A 17,691-nucleotide genomic window follows, 5' to 3' on the forward strand; every position below is an offset into this window, starting at 1 on the left:
GGAACATTCCAGACCTCCAGGAGCACAGCCCCACCCTGAGTGCCAGCCGGACCACAGGCAGGGTCCTGGGCTGAGTGACACGCCCAGACATGTACATAGGTTACTTGTAAAGTCTTATCTGTGACAAAATGCACAAATTATGTGAACCGCACCAGAGATCTGAGAGTCTCGTCCCAGAATGTGACGCCTGAGCTCTTTGGAGGTGGCGTGCCTTTCAGTCTGGGCCTGCCTCTGCCCAGGTGGCACAGGAAATATGTGCAAACACAAGACCAGGGTGCACGGCGTTGCCCAGGGTGCTGGCGGTGCTGGCGAGGGGTGTGAGTGCTCAGGAAACGGGGGTGCTTGTGGTCACTCCAGCTCCCTCCTGAGCAGCCTGTGGGGGGAGGGCCCGAAACACACCCAGAGGAGCTGCTGCCACTGTGCTCCCACACGCCTGATGGCCAGAGCACCACGTAGGTGCCAAGCAGTGTCCTCCTCCAGAGCAGGAACAAGAGGGACTTTCCCAGTGACTAAAACAGAAGCACAACCTAACCTTCCGAGCCTGGCCTGTCTGCTCTCCTCCACGAGGGCCACCAGTGACATGGTTCCGTTTCTCCCCCACTCTAACTGGCCTCTTCCTACCGCGTGTCTTCCCCGTGACTCACAGGCGTTGGCATGAACACAGGAATGCGCGCCCCTTGAAGGAGGGACCAGTGCTCCTTCACCTTGGGTGAAGCGCCTGGGGGCAGAGATTTGCTTTAGCCTCCAGGAACGAGGGGGACAGGGGACAGGCTGACAGCAGCCTCTGGACAATGCCAGGAGCAGCAACCTTGTACAGTTTCCTAGACAAAAAGTCAGATGCAGACCTACTCCGTACGACTGCCTGCCAGGACGCACCCCGAAGGGCCTGCAGAGAGCCTGCCGCCAGCCCTGCGGACACATGCCCAACCGGACCACGGGCTGCCTGCTCACCCCCAGGAGGGCCAGGAGCCAAAAGACGGGAGGAGAACCCGGAACCTTCTGCTCGCTGTGGGAACGCACCCGGGGCAGCTGCGCCCACCCGGCCCACACCACTGTCCTCCACAGGGCAAGCCCACTCCTGGGAACGGGCCCAGGGCAGCAAAGCTGGCATTCGACAGAACCTGTGCTGTGACACAGCAGTGCTCTCCCCATCTACCACGTCCCAGCAGCAGGCGCCACGCAGACGCCCAGCAAGTGCCCTCCGACTGGAAGCTGTCCATCAGCGCTAGCAAACACAGCACAGGGACCCTCCTCAACACCAAGAACACAGTGCTGCCGGAGGCCACGACAAGGACGTGTCCTGAAGGAACACTGAGTGAAGGAGGCCAGGACCCACAGGAGCCCTAACAGCAGGCCAGCCACACAGGGCACTGCCAGGGCAGGAGGGAGGCAGTGGGGCAGCCTCACGGGCCTCTTGGCAGGTGGTGAGCCATCTGAATAGACAGCGAAGGCTGCATGACTCCAGGAGTAGGGGAAGCCACTGGCCTGTGGATGTGAACCAAGTGGCCTTTGTGTCACACAACTGGCCCCCGCTCACCAGATCCCTGGGCTGGTGCCTGCTGGCATCTGCGCAGCGTCCCCACCATCTACCACAGCTCACCACTGGACAGGCTCCCTCTGCAGTCAGCATGCTGTGATCAGCAGCCCCGTGGGCAGGCACCGTCCCCGGCCTCCCTGGACCCCTGCCCCACAGCAAGGAAGCTCACCACGGCCTCCTGACCAGGAGAGGAGGCTCAGCACTCCCCAAGGGTCACAGAACAGACGCACACCACACCGCCGTGCCTTCTTCCAGGAAGAGGGTCCGCGGGACCAGTGAACACAAAGGCAGGATTTAAAACTAGCTAGGAAGTCCGTGGAGGTGACCACAGAGCTGCCCGTGCTCTGAACAGAGCTGCACAGGTCTGCCTCAGCTCTGAACCCTGCTCACAGGACGTGTCCTGCCCCACTCAGAGGAGGAAACTGAGGCTCGGCAAAGCAAGGAACTTCCCCGAGGGTGTGGAGTGGGGGAGGCGAGGCTTGAAATTGGGTTCCCTCACTGGGGCCCGCGGGGCAGCTGGAGCCTAGGGAGGGAAGCCCCTGGGGCTGTGGTGTTCACAGGCTGAGGGGGAGCGCACTGCGGCAGCACAGGAGCCTCGGCATGCAGGCTCCCCCCTCAGAGCGCCCTCCTGTGTCCTCCATCTGTTCATGCTTTCCCTTTCCTGATGCTGGGGCTGAACCCAGGCCTGTGCACCCCAAGCACAAGACACCACCAAATGCAACTTCCCAGGACTCCCTCGGGGGACGCCCAAGAACCTCACGCTCCAAATCGGACCCACTATTCCTGACCTTGCTGACTTCTTCAAAGTGGTCCAGGTGGCAGCCCATGAGAAAGGACGTAGGTGCCATGATAAAATCCAGCATCTGAGCCGACAGGATGGGCACAAAGGTGTGCTGCCACTGCAGAGGGTGCAGGTAGACCATGAAGCACTCGGCGACGAGCGTCAGCAGGGCCCAGTTGGAGGAGAAGAACACGATCCGCTGCTCCGTCAAGATGCAGGTCAGGATCTGGGGGAGAGTCAGGTCCGTCCACGCTCTTGACAGGCTCAGGACACCTGAGACAGCTGAGCGCCGCCACCGGGCAGACACAGGCCAGCCCTCTCCTGATCTCCTGTCCGCTGCCCAAACCAAGGGGACCAGAGATCCCACGGAAAGCACTGTCTGCAGACACATGCCCCTGGGAAGCCGGCTCTGAGCAGGCGGACGGACGCCAGGAGCAGCCGGCCCTCGGCTATGACTGGCTTCTCACCACCTCTGGCAAGCAACACTTTTGATGCCATGATGCCACCTGGCAGAGGTGCCTGAGCCACCTACCTGCAGCACCTTCTCAGGTGAGAAGCACAGCAAGGGCAGGTGAAGGTCCAGGTCGATGACGGGGCTCTGGGGGTCCGCTCGGGAGGGGAACACGACGTGCAGGGGCTTCATGTTGAACACCTGTGATGGCCAAGGACCACAGCAGGTTCAGACGGTGGCTCCTGGCAGGCTGAAGTGCACCATTTTGGTGTAGAAAACACCTGAGTTAGAAACCACTTTGGAAGACTCGAGTCACCACGCCACGTGTGTCACAGAATAACACCCTGGTCCAGAGGCCCTCACCAGTGCCCTGAGGCTCACACAAACAAGTCCTCATGACCGTTTCTAAGTCAGCGAGCTCCCTTCAGCTGTCAATCACAACCTGGCCCTGCCAAGACAAGATAAACAAAACCCAAAACTCAGCTCCGCTGCGCACAAACTCTGAACCCAGCTTGTCGGGCATCTTGGGTATGAGCTGTTCTTGTGCCTCTTATGTATTCTCAGCACCTTCCAATTAATCGTCAAAGACTCCTAAAGACTTGTGATTCCCAAAATTTAAGAAAGTCTTTTGTTTTTCTAAGTGACATGATTTAGAAATAACGCTTCCCTTCACAGAATGCTCTGTGAGTGTAAAAGCCCTGTGGGGGCGGAAGGCCTCGAGAGGAGGAGGTATGAGCCCTCTGGAAGGCGCTTCACTGCTGTCGGGAAGATGGACACATCTCCAGCACCAGGTGTCGGCACCCAGTGCAGAGGGTGAGATGCAGGGTCGGGATGAGGGGAAGCGGGCAGACCAGTGCTTCCCAATCACAGACGGGGACTGGCTGGCTGGCAGGTGGTGCTGGCAGGAGAGTGGCCAAAGGGCAAGTGAGCATCAAAGGTGGCCCACTGGGCAGGAGTGGCAGCTGGACAAGAGGACACAAGGAGGATTGAGCACTGTCCTGCCGCTGGCACAGTGGGGAGCGCAGCGCAGACGCAACAGACCAAGGCCACAACACGGACACTCTGTGGACACCAGGCGGATGCTGCTGAGCTTCAAGGCACAGCAGGCGACAGGCCACCGTCACCGCTCCAGACCTCACCCAGCACCACTGAGCTCACAGGGCCCCACGACTGAGCGAGAGCACTCCACCTACAGCAGACCACCACCCAGGTCCAAAGCCCTCCAAAGCCTGGAACTTTCTGAGCACTGGTGTGACACCACAGGTGGGACAGGCTGCGGCCAACCCCGGGCACATCAAAAACACGGCGTGAAAACACCTGGGCCAGGTGTGTGCAGTGCCCAAGACACACATGGATCCACACTCAGATGGGTCCCCTCCACAAGACCCTCATGAAACAGTCAGATCTAAGATGCTTCGGCCCTGCCCTTCAGATAAGGGGGTCCTCAGCCTGCACCACAGCATGAAGCTGCTCTGCCCTGTGGGTCCAGGGCAGGGAGGACACCTGCTCAGCACCTGCGCTGGAACGCACCGGCCAGACCTTCCACCCGCAGACGGCTCGGTCTGGAGTAATATTAAAAACACATTTTAACCAGACGCACGCCTGTCATCCCAGCAGCTCCGGAGGCTGAGGCAGGAGGATGGCGAGTTCAAAGCAGCCTCAGCAACAGCGAGGCGCTAAGCAACTCAGTGAGACCCCGTCTCTAAATAAAATACAAATAGGGTTGGGGATGGGGCTCAGTGGGTGAGTGCCCCCGAGTTCAAACCCTGGTACCAAAAAAAAAAAAAAAAGACCACATATCTTAAGTCAGGATTGCATGTCTCCCTGATAAGAAAACTTTATTTTTTAATAGCTATAATAATTTTTTTTAAAGTACAGGAGCAAGATGTGTATGTATGATCTTCTAGAAGGGACTAATAAAGTCAAACTCAACTTGGTATGCACCAAACATTCAAGATGTTCAATAGGTGTCAAAAAGAAAAAAAAGGAAGCACAGGAGGTAGCTGTGGAAAATGTGGAGTCACAGGGCCCTCCTCTAGCTCAGCGGTTTGTTGTTACTCAACAAAAGGGGAACGTGGGCCTTCTCCACTTCTCCAGCCGGACCTCACCCAAAGCCCTGCACTGTGGGGCAGCCCGCGACACTTCCCCAAACAGAACCGGCGTGGGAAACGTTTGTCTATTAATTCAGTGATCCAGTGGCACTTCCAAGAACAACCAACATCAAACTAGGTATCAGACCGGAGAACATACCACCAAACACCATACTCATTGTTTAAGACAAATAAACCAAAGGAGAATGGCTAATTTATGTGGATTCTTCTAGTGATAGGCCGACAGCAAGAAGTGAGCCAACAGGTGAGCGCTGCGGTTCCCCAGGACACCTGACCAGCTGTGCTCCTGAGGCGCTGGCCAACGCCCGCCTAGACATTCCCCTTCCAACCTTGGAGAAGGCACAGAGAACACTCTAGAAGGACTGCATGCCCACCCGGGAAACGCAGCAGAAACCTGAGAACAGTCTAAGACTCTCAGGCCATCTTGAGCATATCAGTTTCACTGTTTGCCAAGAAAAAAACGTAATTAAATTCCAGATTCAACTTGCCAAATGGAGTGGTCCAGGTGGTGGAGTAGGAATCAGGGACAGTCTTGCAGCAAAATCTTTTATGTGATTGTCAACTTCAAAATCCTTACAGAGCTTCAGATGAGTCAGCAAGCTGAAAAACAGAAACCAAGTGGCTGTCATCCTCGGCTTTTCCAATCGGCGGGTCTCCTTCAGGGTGTCCTGGGCAATTCCAGAGCTTCCCCAAGTTATGGGGGGTGGTGGGGCTGCCTGGAACGGGCTGGGGGGCAGGCCTTACCGTGCTCTGGTTCTTGCTCTGTGCTGGGAACATGGGTTGTGCTCAATTTGTGAAAAACAGTTGGAATTGTGTATTTTTCTGCATGTATGTTCCACATCAATAAGAAATAAAGAACCAACAGCACTTTGAAAGAAAGTGCTTCAGAACACTTGTTTCCAAAATGCATTCTCACTTTATTTAAGAATGTGATTCCAAAACCATGAGCCTCCAGGCATGGGGGCACACGCATGTGATCCCAGTGTCTCGAGAGGCCGAGGCAGGAGGATTACAAGTACAAGGCCAGCCTCAGCAACTTAGTGAGACCCTCAGCAAGACCCCGTCTCAAAATGAAAAATAAAAAGGGCTGGGGTGTGGCTCGGTGGTAAGGCAACACACATACGTATGAGTATGTATCGATCTCATATATTTACACGAACCTGTAGACAACAGGCAAGTGGTCACCTGGGGCAGAGGGACTAGGTTCTGACCACAGAGGCCACGTCAACTTTGGGGAGTGAGAAGACTCCTGTCGGTCACAGTGGGGGTCACGCTGTGTGCGTGCACATTTGCCGAAAGGCTGACCTCTAGAACTTCACGTGTAAAAGTGCGATTGTTGGTATCTGAGAGCCTCATCCGAGAGCCCTGCAGAGGCCCAGGTCCTTATAGCCAAGGGCCACACCTGCAGAGAGCCCAGGCCTCCGTGCCCTCTGTCCTCTTAGCTCACTCCCAAACCTGACCCCAGGAATGTCGGGCGTCCACTGGTCTGGGACTGAGACGGGGCGTCCGCCCACATTTAGGGCGACACTCCTCCCAAACATGTTTTTAATATTTATCTTTTAGCTGTAGTTGGACACAATACATTTACTTTATTTATTTTTACGTGGTGCTGAGGATCGAACCAAGGGCCTCGCGTGTGCTGGGCGAGCGCTCTACCGCTGAGCCTCAGCCCAGCCCTTCCCCTATGGATGCAGCCGCCTCACGTATGCAGGTGACAGCACAGATGAGGGACACCACACCAGGCAGGAGGCAGAGGCCTCCCTGGGCACTCGGGGGGCGTGTCGTCTGACAAATGTTCCCGTGGACAGATCCGTGGGCCTTCTTGTTTGCCTCAGTCGTTCACTGGACAGACGTTTGTGAGGACACGGACAGTGTTCCACATGGGCCCACGTCAGGGACAACCTGGTCCTGAAGAAGACGGTCTGACCGGGAGGGAGGATGACCCTGGCTGGGAACCACATGAGGCATGGAGCCACCACTGAGTGTCCCGGGCTGGTGTGGGATGACAGTGTCTGATGGGGTCCCACCTGGTGGGCTAGTGACTCAGGAAGGACACCACGGCCTGCATTCCCCAGGGTGGGCTGGACATCTATCCCCATGGGGTGAGACTGTTATGTGGCCAGCTGACGGTTTAGCTGTGATGTCCCCCAAAAGCTCACGTGGGAGACGATGAAAGAAGGTTCGAGGAGAAATGAGTGGGTTGTGAGGGTCTTAACCCCATCGCGAATTAATCCTCTGACAGGGACTCGCTCCCAGGGTGACCGAAATGGCAGGGTGTGGCTGCAGGAGGTGGGAATGAGGCCTGGCTTGGGGTATATATTTGTATTTGGAGAGTGGCGTTTCTCTGCTTCTTGGTCACCGTGGTGTGAGCGGCTTCCCTCTGCCGCCCTCTTCAGCCACCTTCTTGGGCCTCACCTCAATCCTGGAGGAATGGAGCCGGCCTTCTGTGGAGGGGACCTCTGAGACCCCGAGCCCTCAAATAAACTCTACGGTCGCTCCGGTCAGCGCCTCAGCAGTGGGAGAGCTGACGGGGACACCCAGCAAATCCGCGGGCGTTTATTCTTACTTGAAGTAAGAATGATGATTCACGGGGGCAGCACCAGGATCTGGAGATAATTCAAGCTTCCTCCGCATTTTCACGTATTGTAAAATTTCTAAGAGTGCTAACAAAAAGTTTAAAAGGAAAAAAACTGCCCCTGATCACACAGGAGTGCTTCCCTCCCAAGAGCACAGCAGAGGCTCCTGTGCATAGGAACAGCTAACAGAGGAAGAGGTCACTTGAAACACAAATTGAGCTGCCCGGCTACAGCCCCAGAGTCTGGTCCCCGCATCAGCTGTGCAGCCTGGTTCCAAGCCCCGCGGCCACCACCCAGAGCCAGGAACTTTCATTACATGTTTGCCTTAATGCCCACAGGAGGGCAGGGCTGCCAGTCACCCACAGGGCAGGCGGAACCAGTGGGCAGACCCGGCTTTAGACAAGAGGACACGGGAGCCCGTGGGGAAGGGCTCACCTTCAGGGACGCAGGGTACCAGCCGGGTGCCAGCCTCACTGCCCACGACCTGCACTTGCTCAGCTCACTGAGGCCATGAGTTCCACGCCCCGTGAAGCGCTTCATGTTGACGGCAATTTTAGGGGCTAGACTGTGTTTTGAACTCTGTTCGAAACCCAGCTGTATTTTAGAAAGCAAGACGTGAAAGTGCTGGAACTTAAACTATGGATTCTGTGAACCTGAACCCTCAGATTCCTGCTCAGGGCTGGGCTGGGGCTCAGTGCAGAGCGCTCGCCTCGCACACGTGAGGCGCTGGGTTCGATTCTGGCACCACATAAAAATAAATTAATAGATATTGTGTCCAAAAAAAAAAAAGATTCCTGCTCAGCCACTGGCTGCTGGCCACTCCCTGTGGTCCAGGCGCAGGGTCAGACGCCAGGGACCTGCCACGGATGGCCCTTCGTGGTCACGACACAAGGGCCTCTGCTGACTGTCCTCGTTCAGGCTTTGATCAAAGCACAGGTTCCAAGGTGTGACTTCATCACTCGAAAGCAAATGGCTCTGTACTCCTGGGCCTGGGGACCGAGCGGTCCAGACGCAGGGGCACAGCCTCCCACATCACAATGACACCCTCGGACAACGGGAATCCGCCAGGTCCTGCAAAACGCCTCCTGACTTACGGGAAATTCCTCACGTCCTAAGACTTGCCACTCAACAGCAGCAGCAAGACGGTACAGAGTCCCGCTAAAAAGGCCAGTTTTTAAAAGGCAACAAAACACCTCAAAGAGCAGCCCGGTCTCCTCCAATCGCTAGGAAAGGAGCTTTCCTGAGACCCATCTTTCAAAACACAAAATAAAACCCTCCATATCAACTCCCTTCCGCAGTTTGGGGTCACCTTCAACCCGCACCCACCAGTCTCCCACCAGTCTTCCCACCCCGAGGGCCAGCCACACCCCTGCCCCAGGTTCAGGGGACAGCCAGGTGGCCGCAGACCAGCTCACCAGGAGAGGCAGTCCTTGAGGGAGTTGTAGTAGGGGAACTTGGAGACCACGCACACCGCAGAGGGCACGAAGCAGCCGGCAGCGCTGGCGGGCGGCCCGGACGGCTCCCAGTGGGCCTTGCCGTTGTAGAAGCAATACTCATCCTAGGGGAAGAGCACGGCGATGGATGGTGACGGTCACCTCCCACGCCGGTGTCCTCGGGCCCTCAGGGACGCTGAACCTCCCCAGGGGCTGGGGCCACCTCAGTGAGACTTGTGCCCACCCTGGAGAAGCCTCGGCCTCAGGATGAGGACACCTGTTGGCACACTGCAGGACCCCAGGGACCAGGCCTGCTTAGAGGACCCAGTGGGAAGCAGCAGCGGCACGTGCAGGAGCCTGGCGAGAGGAGGGGCTCACGCGTCCCTCCCTCCAAGAAGCCGCTCTCAGTGAGACCCAAGTGGCACAAGAGCGGGCTCACCAGCTGGGCCGTGTGGGAGGGTGGTTTGTTTGGGGATTTTATTTTTTATTTTGTGTAGGGAAGGAGGGACATGATGATAGCTTCAGGGTGCGTTCTTCTTTAATTTGAGATACTTACAAGATATCTAAGCAAAGAAGAAGCCAGAAGACAGCCGTCATTTGTTTATCCACCAACATTCAATGAATGTCCACTGCCTTAGGGTGGAGTGGCCCCCATTCAAACCCTCATGGCTGTGTAACCTCAGGAAAGTAACTTAACCTGTCTGTGCCACCATTTTGTCGATAAAGTGGGGCTGATGCTAACATTTCAACTCTTGCTCATTGGGTAAAGATTAAGTGAACCACACAAGGTGCTTGGGGCTGGCCATTCACACACGGGGGCTGTAGTCGCTGTGGCAGTCAGAGAGAGGCAGGGGTCACCCTGAAGTTCCTCTATTCAGCACTGCCCAGGAGCAAACAGGGGCAGAGTCTGTCTGATGATACCTTGTGCCCCAGATGCCTGGACACAGTCTTGGTGGAAGAGTGATGGGACCCAGAGGGGAGCACCCCCCTGGCCTCTGGGGGCCCAGGGAGCTGGGTCCAGGCAGCCCTGTCCACTGCAGGGACCTCCAGAACTCAAGCTGGCCCTCCACCGCGGAAGTGCGAGAGTGAGAAGCCCACCTGCCCTGGGGGGACTGGCGGGGTCTGCTGGGCACGGGGGCCTGGAAGCATGAAGGAGCTCTGTTGCCCTCCGAGCTTCCCAAGGCCAGCTGATGCCCATGCAGAGCCTGGCCCGGCCACCCCCACACAGGAATAAGGCAGGCCCAAGACCCACACCAGGCAGATTGCTCAGCAGGCGGAAGGACACATGTCCATCAGCAGATAAGTGAGGACCACCCAGGGAAATGGATAAAAGGAATGAGGCACTGACCTAGGCCATAGTGTGGGTGGCCCTCATCCTGCCACCAGGAGACACCAGACACACAGGCCCCCTGGTGGCACATGACTCCTGGTATGTGACACACCCAGAGAGACAGAAGGCAGAGGGGGCGCCAGGCCTGGCAGAGGGGAAGTGGGCAGTGAGGGCTGAGCAGGCAGGGGCCTGGGGGATGGAGAGCGTCTGGAACCAGACAGTGGTCGCAGGGTGCCCTGAGCACGGTGTACCATGAGCACCAGGTACCCTGAGCACCGGGTACCCTGAGCACGGTGTACCGTGAGCACCAGGTACCATGAGCACCAGGTACCCTGAGCACCAGGTACCCTGAGCACGGTGTACCCTGAGCACCGGGTACCCTGAGCACCGGGTACCCTGAGCACAGTGTACCCTAAGCACCGGGTCCTGCGCTGTGCACTTTAAGATGATCATGTGTCCTTCACCACAAAGACCCGCAGGAAGGAGTGGGCACCTACGTGCAGGGGCCGATAGTACTGGGCAACCACGCCGTAGGTTCTGTTCCCGCAGATGTCTGTCAGCACCAAGAAATGCACCTGGTCCTCCTTTGGTTCTGAGGCAATGCACACGCCCCCTGCAGGCAGAGGAAAAGAAAGACACTCATCCTGCCTGTGTGTCCACTGCAAGGCCAGGGCCACTTGTGAACCAATCTCAAGGTACATGACACACACCAGCTGCCAGTGGTCCACAGGGCACCTGAAGCTCCCCCATCCTGCTCTAGTGGCTGAACCCCCCACCCCCACGACCCGCCGCAGTTTCTTTAGAGCCGCTCTGGCTCTGAGCGATCCAGTGTGTGCGCATAGTAGGGCCAACGCCCACAGGGTCAGAGGTTCACCTCTGGGCCACTGAGGCCAAGGCAGTGGGTGCTTCTGGGCACAGCAGCCCACTCCACACCTGCTCCCCAGTTAAACCCTGTGACCAGGAAATGGCATGAGGCTCTCGACAGGAGCTGTGAGAGGAACTTGGGCCAAGCCCTTAGTCTAAGTGTCTGGCACAACCATTTTGAAATTCTTCAACTCAGAGAAAAGAATGAAGCCCAGAAACACAAGCTCCTGTCGGCAGAAGTGGGGGCGCTCAGGGAAGGATGCACGCCTGTGTTCCCTTCCAGAGAAGCGGGGGGGCTCCGCACACACTGGGTGAGAGCCCCACACGCTCCGGCACCCCTCAGCTCAGCTGCCAGCGCTCTGGGACGTGCTTCAGGTCAACGTGGAAAAGCCCCAGCCCTGCAGCTCGCCACACCCGTGGCCAAGATGCAGCCCCGCTTCCTGGACCCGGCTTTCCAGGGATCTAAATTTCCTGTTAGCTTTAAACCTCCCCAGACTGAAAGAACGGAACCCCCTGAACTCACCCTGAGCAGCCAGGGCACTGGCTCAGCTGCGCACCCCACTGTCCTCAGCAAGGGGACCTCCACCGCGCTGCAGCCAGCCAGCGCCGGGCCACCCGTCTGCCACCTGGGTACGGTACCTGGGAAGCACAGCTGGGGCAGGGCGAGGAGGTCCACACCGCCCGGGATGCTGATGTCTGCAGAATCCAGCCCTTTGGGGTCCCCCGGGCCCCCCTTCCCGTGCTCCATCTTGGGCTTCTCTCTCCTCTTCCTGAAGGAGCGCCTTCTGCCCTTCCCCAGAGTGCCGCAGCTGGCACCGGCCACCTGACTGTCCTCGTTACTGAGGAAAGGAGGCACAAAAACAGACAGGACCTCTGGGTCAAGGGGAGAAAGGCTTCCGATCCCCCTCCTCTGGGCAGCCTGGAAAAGGGAAAGTAGGAGTCACTGCGGTGTCCGTCCTCCTCTGGGATGTCCTTCCTAGCCCAGGGTCCTCCTCCCAGTTCTCTGCCTCCCCAACTCGTGGTCCTTTAAAGGTCTCAGCAGGAGTGGCTTCCCACCCAAGGCTCATGGCGGGAAAGAGCCCTGAAGATCCTCAGGAGCCCCCGGCCCTGCACCACAGCACCTCCTGGGGCTGGGTGCTACTGCTGTGCAGCATGGAAGCCACCCCCTTGCCACGCACTGAAGTTCAGAGCCAGGTGCTGGGATCCCAAGACCTGAGTTCAAAACCCGGCTCTGCCCTGCACAAGTCACTTGGCCCTCTGAGCTTCCCTCTCGAGAGACGAGTACAGGGAACAAGGGCAGCCATGCAGGTCAGGAGCTGAGCCAGCAGCAAAGCCTCAGGAACACAAGAGCCACCCAGCATAGGGAGGTCAGAGGGCAGACACAGAGAGAGGCTTGGTACAGCAAAACCCCTACCATACACAGTCCCAGGCTCCAGGTCCACTGGTCATCAATTGCATAGGCAGCTGGACAGAGCAGTGGAGAGGGCTCTGACAGACACAGCCTCCCCCGCTGCCCACGGGGTCCCTTGGGATCAGTAAGAGAGGTGTGCTTGGACTGAATTCTATAGGATTTCAAGCCGGTATGAGATCGGTTTGTATCTTTAATCTCTCCATTTTCCCCCCAAGTAATGCAAAGAGCAGGCAGAACCCAACTCTCCTACCAAACCCAGGGCCTGACACAGCCCACTACAGAGCTGGGTGAGCACGTAGTCTGTCCATCTTCCAAAGAACTTGGGCAAAATGCATCCCATGAGGCAAGGAAGCGCTCTGGTGCGGAGCTGGCTAAACACAGGAGAGCCCCCGTCCGCCGTTCTGGATGCACAGGATTCGGGAGGACAGGAGACGGCCGGTAGGGCTGGGAGTGGGCACTGGAGGGTTTCTGATGGACACCAGAAGGGCCCACTGTCCCCAGCAGTGAGGAGACCTCAGTGTCAGAAGGAAAGCCAGCAGTCAACATTCCATAGGACCCACAGGAGCAGGGGCACCAACGCTCAAGTGCTGCCAACGATCTGTTTCCATTTGGGGAAAACACACTAGTAGGAACAAAGGCCAAACATGGGAGACCCGAATCACTGCATCATCTGAACGTCCCTCAGTCCCTCACATGAAAGAAATGCACGTCTCTGGTCGCACAAAACCTCCTCGAAAACTTTCCCACCAGACCCAAGCTCTGAGCCCTGAACTGGAAGTACACACGTCTGTATCTTTCTCCCTCAGAGTTTCAGACACAAAGGCCGCTCTCTCCTGGTGGGATAAGCAATACTGTGCCACTGTTCACAAATAACAACAATGTACTACTAAAGGAAACACCAGGGCGGAAGGCCTCCCAGGACACCCAGCAACACCCTCGGCACGGCCCAGGACACTTCCTTCCATTTTTTCTATCCAGATGTAAACCCAGGACATTTCTTTATAATACAGTCATGGACTTGACTACCTACCCTGCAGCGTGGCGGCCCTCCCCACTCACAGCACACTAACGCATCACCCACCCTGGGCAGCGGCTGGGGGCCGCCAGTCTTCACCTGCTGATTAAACAGCAATGCACAGTCTCACCAAACCTGGCTGCACACGTCCCTTGTTAGACCACCTTCCAGGAGGTGGGAAGCCCCAGAGAGCGCAGGTGACTCAGGATGCGGCACACAGGCCAACCGCCCTTGCCGCCCCTGCCAGCCTGCACCAGGGCCCGCAGCAGCTGCCACCGCTTAGAAAGTCCCAAGCCCTGACTGACTAAACCTCTCTCAGAAGCCCTCATTTTAGTTTAAGCCATTTTGTCCCACTGTCCCAGATGGGGAACACCTTTACAAATGTAAATTGAGCAACAAATATGCACTTCTGGTAAGTCTGAAATAATGTATGAATATTTATTACGTTCAGAATTGAAAACTTGGGAATAGGTTTTTTTAAAAAGCTAACTACAAAGTAAAAACCATAACAGTCCTACTCATTCAAGCCACAGATTTATTTTTAAATCAGACTAAACAGAGTCATTACTTGTCACTACAGGACTGGTAATGACAAGTAATGAAACAACAGGAATTAATAGATTTGTTAAAATGCTCCAGAACCATGCTGACAGAGGCCACCTGTGGCTGCTCAATTTAAACTAAGCAAAACTGGGGGAAGCAAAGCCCAGGGGCAGCACTGGCCACATTTCAAGGGCAGCTGCCCAGCCAGGGGCTACCATAGGGGCGGTATGGACAGAAAGCACAGGGCCATCCGCCAGCAGGTTCTGTTGGAGAGCACTGTTCTAGGAACAGAAGGCCAGGCGGCCTGCAGAAGACCACAAAACCGCACCTCCATGCCCCAGGGCTCTGCCCGTGACCTGTGCTGCAGAAGGCACTGGAGCTCTCGTGGCCACTCTGGACTCCCATGCACCAAGAAAGGGGAGCCCTCTGCAGGTGGAGGGAAAGCCCTCACAAGCAGCCCACCCCGAGTTCCTTGCCACAACAGACCAACACCCACCCCCACCTGAGGCCCAAAACATAAAGGGCACCAGGATACCCGAATCTTAAACTGGATATCCTCAGACCTCTGGCCTCTGTTCTCCCCTGTGTGAATAAATGCCTGAACCAGAGAAATGGTGATTTTAAGAAGTAAAACTAAAAATTATTTTGAAAACCTTGGACGTTCAAAAGAGAATTGCTACAAAAAAAACAAAACTAAATAAAATCATATGATTGGTAAACTGTAACACTGGTGTTGATTTAGAAGTAGGGTTACCGCAGAAGTTTATCCATCTCCTCCCTCTTTTTTCCTTATCCCTTGACTGATTTCTTTCCACTCTTAACCAATCCCCTAGAAGAATCAGAGTACAGTAGCAACTGTGCCCTCTCACTTGACCTAGAGGAAGGTGCAGCCTGTTTTGTTCAGGAAAGTACCACTGAAAATATTCCAGTTGATTCATCCTGTGCTCAGAAGACATGCCTCACACTAAGCCACCAAGAGACGTGCAGTAATGGCTCGGGAGCAAAGACGATGGCCTGCCAAGGAGACCACAGTGGAACCGGGTTGCTTCCTGTTCTAAGAAGCCACTCGGCAAACTGAAGGCAGAGACAACAGAATCAATCATGCTCATCAAACAGGGATACCCTGGCATTGTCGGGGATTTAGAAGTAAAAAAAAAAGGAAAGGAGATAATCTCCATGTAGAGCAAGGCTTTCCACCCAAGTCAAAATGGGCTCTGTACTAAAGCCTAGCAGTAGAAACCACCGAGACATTAGCAGACATTCACCAGTTATAGTTAGTAATGCTTAACTTTTCCTGGGTGACCTCCACTCAGCACATGGTTCACTTTTCCTGGCCATCACTTAATCACTCATGCCTCTCCTGGAAAGAGGGGAAAGGGCTACTAGGAGACACAGACATGCTGGGCCAGGAGAAAAAGGGGCAGAGGCAGATTCAAAACAGAGCCTGGGTTCCAGAAAAGGTGAGAACACGGAAAGAAATTAGAACAAGATTTTCTAAAACTGCTGTTTTCCGGAGAAGGGGATTTGAATTTACTCTTAGGGGTCTAGGGTTGGAGGGGGAACCCTGATGGTGGGGAGTTACTGGTTACTGCAAGTGAGAAAAACAGCTAGGCTCCATTGCACAACTACAGGCAAAGTATCTGAAGCTGCTGGTGAAACCTAAAACTTGAAGTCTCATTATTCTGAGCCTACTGAAGAAGCCACTGTTTAGGAGATGATAAATCTTTGTGTAATGAAAGAAATCATTAAATCAGCTAATTGCAAGGAGTTGGTCCACTAGAGGTGAACTCCGGGGGTCCCGAGGCGTTAGCACCTTGCCCCAAGTGGGGGGATCCCGAGGGCAGGAGAGACCTGGAAGGCTAAAGGACACGGAGAAAGGCTCCAACGGATGCGAGCCCTTTTGCATCATGACAATCACTAGGTGCAAATCCAGCCAGCAGCTGCCCCAGAGAGAAGGTCCCCAGGGAGAGTAAGGGAAGGGGCCCCCATTAGGCGATGTTTGGCGAACAGCTGCTGGTCCCGGCCCCAGGCAGACGACGGTACCCGCCATGGCCTCGGGTGCCCTGTAGCCCACTGAGCAGGCGCGCGGGGCCTCGCGAGGGCATCGTGGACTTCATGGGCACAGGAGAGCTGGACCCGCGGGGAGTCCCGGACCCAAAGCGGGCAGAAGCGGGACGGGCGGGGACACGGCCAGCAGGAGCACAGCTGGCGGAAGCCTTCGCCAGCCCCCCGGTGCCTGGGCTCCCCCTCGTACTCGCCCGGATCTGACCCACTCTCCGCCTCAGTTTCCCCGCCAGCCCCTTACCTGCTCGAGGCCGCGGAGGCTCTCCTGGGGGGCGCCCAGCAGAGCGCACATCTCCAGCAGCCCGGAGGGCAGCGACAGGTGCTTTAGCTTGGCTTCCGCCATGGCCCGTCCGCGGCCAGCTGGGTGCGCCGAGCTCGGGCGCTGGGGCTCGCCGGCACCCTAGAGAGCCACCGCACCGCCTCGGGTCGGTCCCCCCGAGAGGGCCGCCCACGGGGCGGGGCCGGGGCGGGGCTTGTGAAGTGGGCGGGGCCTCAGAGTGAGCGGTGGGGGGCCGGCGAGACGGGGCGGGGCCCTCGGGGAGGGGCCTTGTGGTGGGCGGGGGCATCGGGGTGGGGCCTTGTGGTGGGCGGGGCCTGCAGAGGGAGCCGGGCCGGCGAAACGGCGAAGCCTGCGTGTGGGCGGGACGAGGCCGGTGGGTGGAGCTTTAGTGGTGGGCGGGGTCTAAGAGTGGGCGGCCCCAGCGAGACGAGGCGGGGCCTGCGTGTGGACGGGGCGGGGCCTTGGTGGTGGGCGAGGTCTCAATGAGCGAGGCCCTCGGCGAGATAGGGCGGGCCCCGCTGGGCGGGCCTGCGTCGTCACTTCCTAACCGGGTCCAACGCGTGCGCGGCGTGAGCGCGAGCGGCAGCCCCTTCGGCCCCGCCCCTCCCCTGACCCGGGGACGGGGGACGCTGGGCGGGTCCCCAGGTGCCTCGCCACGTCACCCGGCCTTGGGCGCCGCTCCCTCTGGCTCTAGGCCCGGGGCGCACGCTGCGGGGTGGGAAGGACGGGGAAAGGGAGTGCCTCCACGGGTCCTGCCTAGGGACTGCGGCGGTAACCTGAGGCCGCCGTGTCCCGCCGGAGAAGCGTGCAGCAGGAGCCTAGCTGGATGGGCGCTGCTGGAGGGAGGCGTGGGAACTCGGGGACTGAGGCCTGGCAGCGCCCTTCCCTGGTCAGCTGCAGCCTGACCTGATCCCTGGTGGGCCGTGGACCCAGAGAAGGGGCAGTCAGCGAGCCCAGGGCGGCGGGACCTGAGGGCGCCCCAGCGTAGCCTGCCTCCCGGGCGACCACTCTGGACTCCGTCCTGCCATCTGTAAAATCAAGAGGAAATGAATCCAAAGGACTTTTCTAGTTCTAATAACCTAGAAGTCTGTTTTTAAAATAAAAAACCGGAGGCACGGTGGCACACGCCTGTAAGCCCATCTACTAGTAGCAGAGGTTGAGGCAGGAGGATGGCAAGTTTGAGACCAGTTAGGAACTTAGCAAGACTGTGTCTCAAAATAAAAAGTGGAAAGGGCTGGGAATGGGGCTCAGTTGTGGAGCACCCCTGGATTCTATCCTCAGTACAAAAAAAATAA

The 17,691-nt window shown here is 57.1% G+C and overlaps 1 protein-coding gene across 15 annotated transcripts in view; it reads right to left on the reverse strand.

The window, feature by feature from the left end:
* Dennd3 (DENN domain containing 3) overlaps positions 1-16,579 on the reverse strand; it is a 45,743-nt gene extending 29,164 nt beyond the window's left edge. For 4 of the 15 annotated variants that reach the window (XM_040293585.2, XM_040293583.2, XM_021723882.3 and 1 more), the window contains exons 1-7: positions 16,358-16,573; positions 11,723-12,002; positions 10,717-10,832; positions 8,872-9,014; positions 5,369-5,480; positions 2,851-2,970; positions 2,326-2,544 (exon numbers count right to left, since the gene is read on the reverse strand). In XM_040293585.2, the coding sequence (XP_040149519.2) occupies positions 2,326-2,544; positions 2,851-2,970; positions 5,369-5,480; positions 8,872-9,014; positions 10,717-10,832; positions 11,723-12,002; positions 16,358-16,459 (1,092 nt within the window). In that variant the 5' untranslated portion in view covers positions 16,460-16,573. Of the gene's footprint in view, positions 1-2,325; positions 2,545-2,850; positions 3,020-5,368; positions 5,481-8,871; positions 9,015-10,716; positions 10,833-11,722; positions 12,003-16,357 lie in introns of those variants that run through there. The other 11 variants (XM_078016623.1, XM_040293586.2, XM_040293587.2 and 8 more) reach the window with 6 other exon arrangements.
* Between the last annotated feature and the right edge of the window lie 1,112 nt (positions 16,580-17,691).

Source organism: Ictidomys tridecemlineatus, chromosome 7 (genome assembly GCF_052094955.1).
Source record: "Ictidomys tridecemlineatus isolate mIctTri1 chromosome 7, mIctTri1.hap1, whole genome shotgun sequence".
Lineage (NCBI taxonomy): Eukaryota > Metazoa > Chordata > Mammalia > Rodentia > Sciuridae > Ictidomys > Ictidomys tridecemlineatus.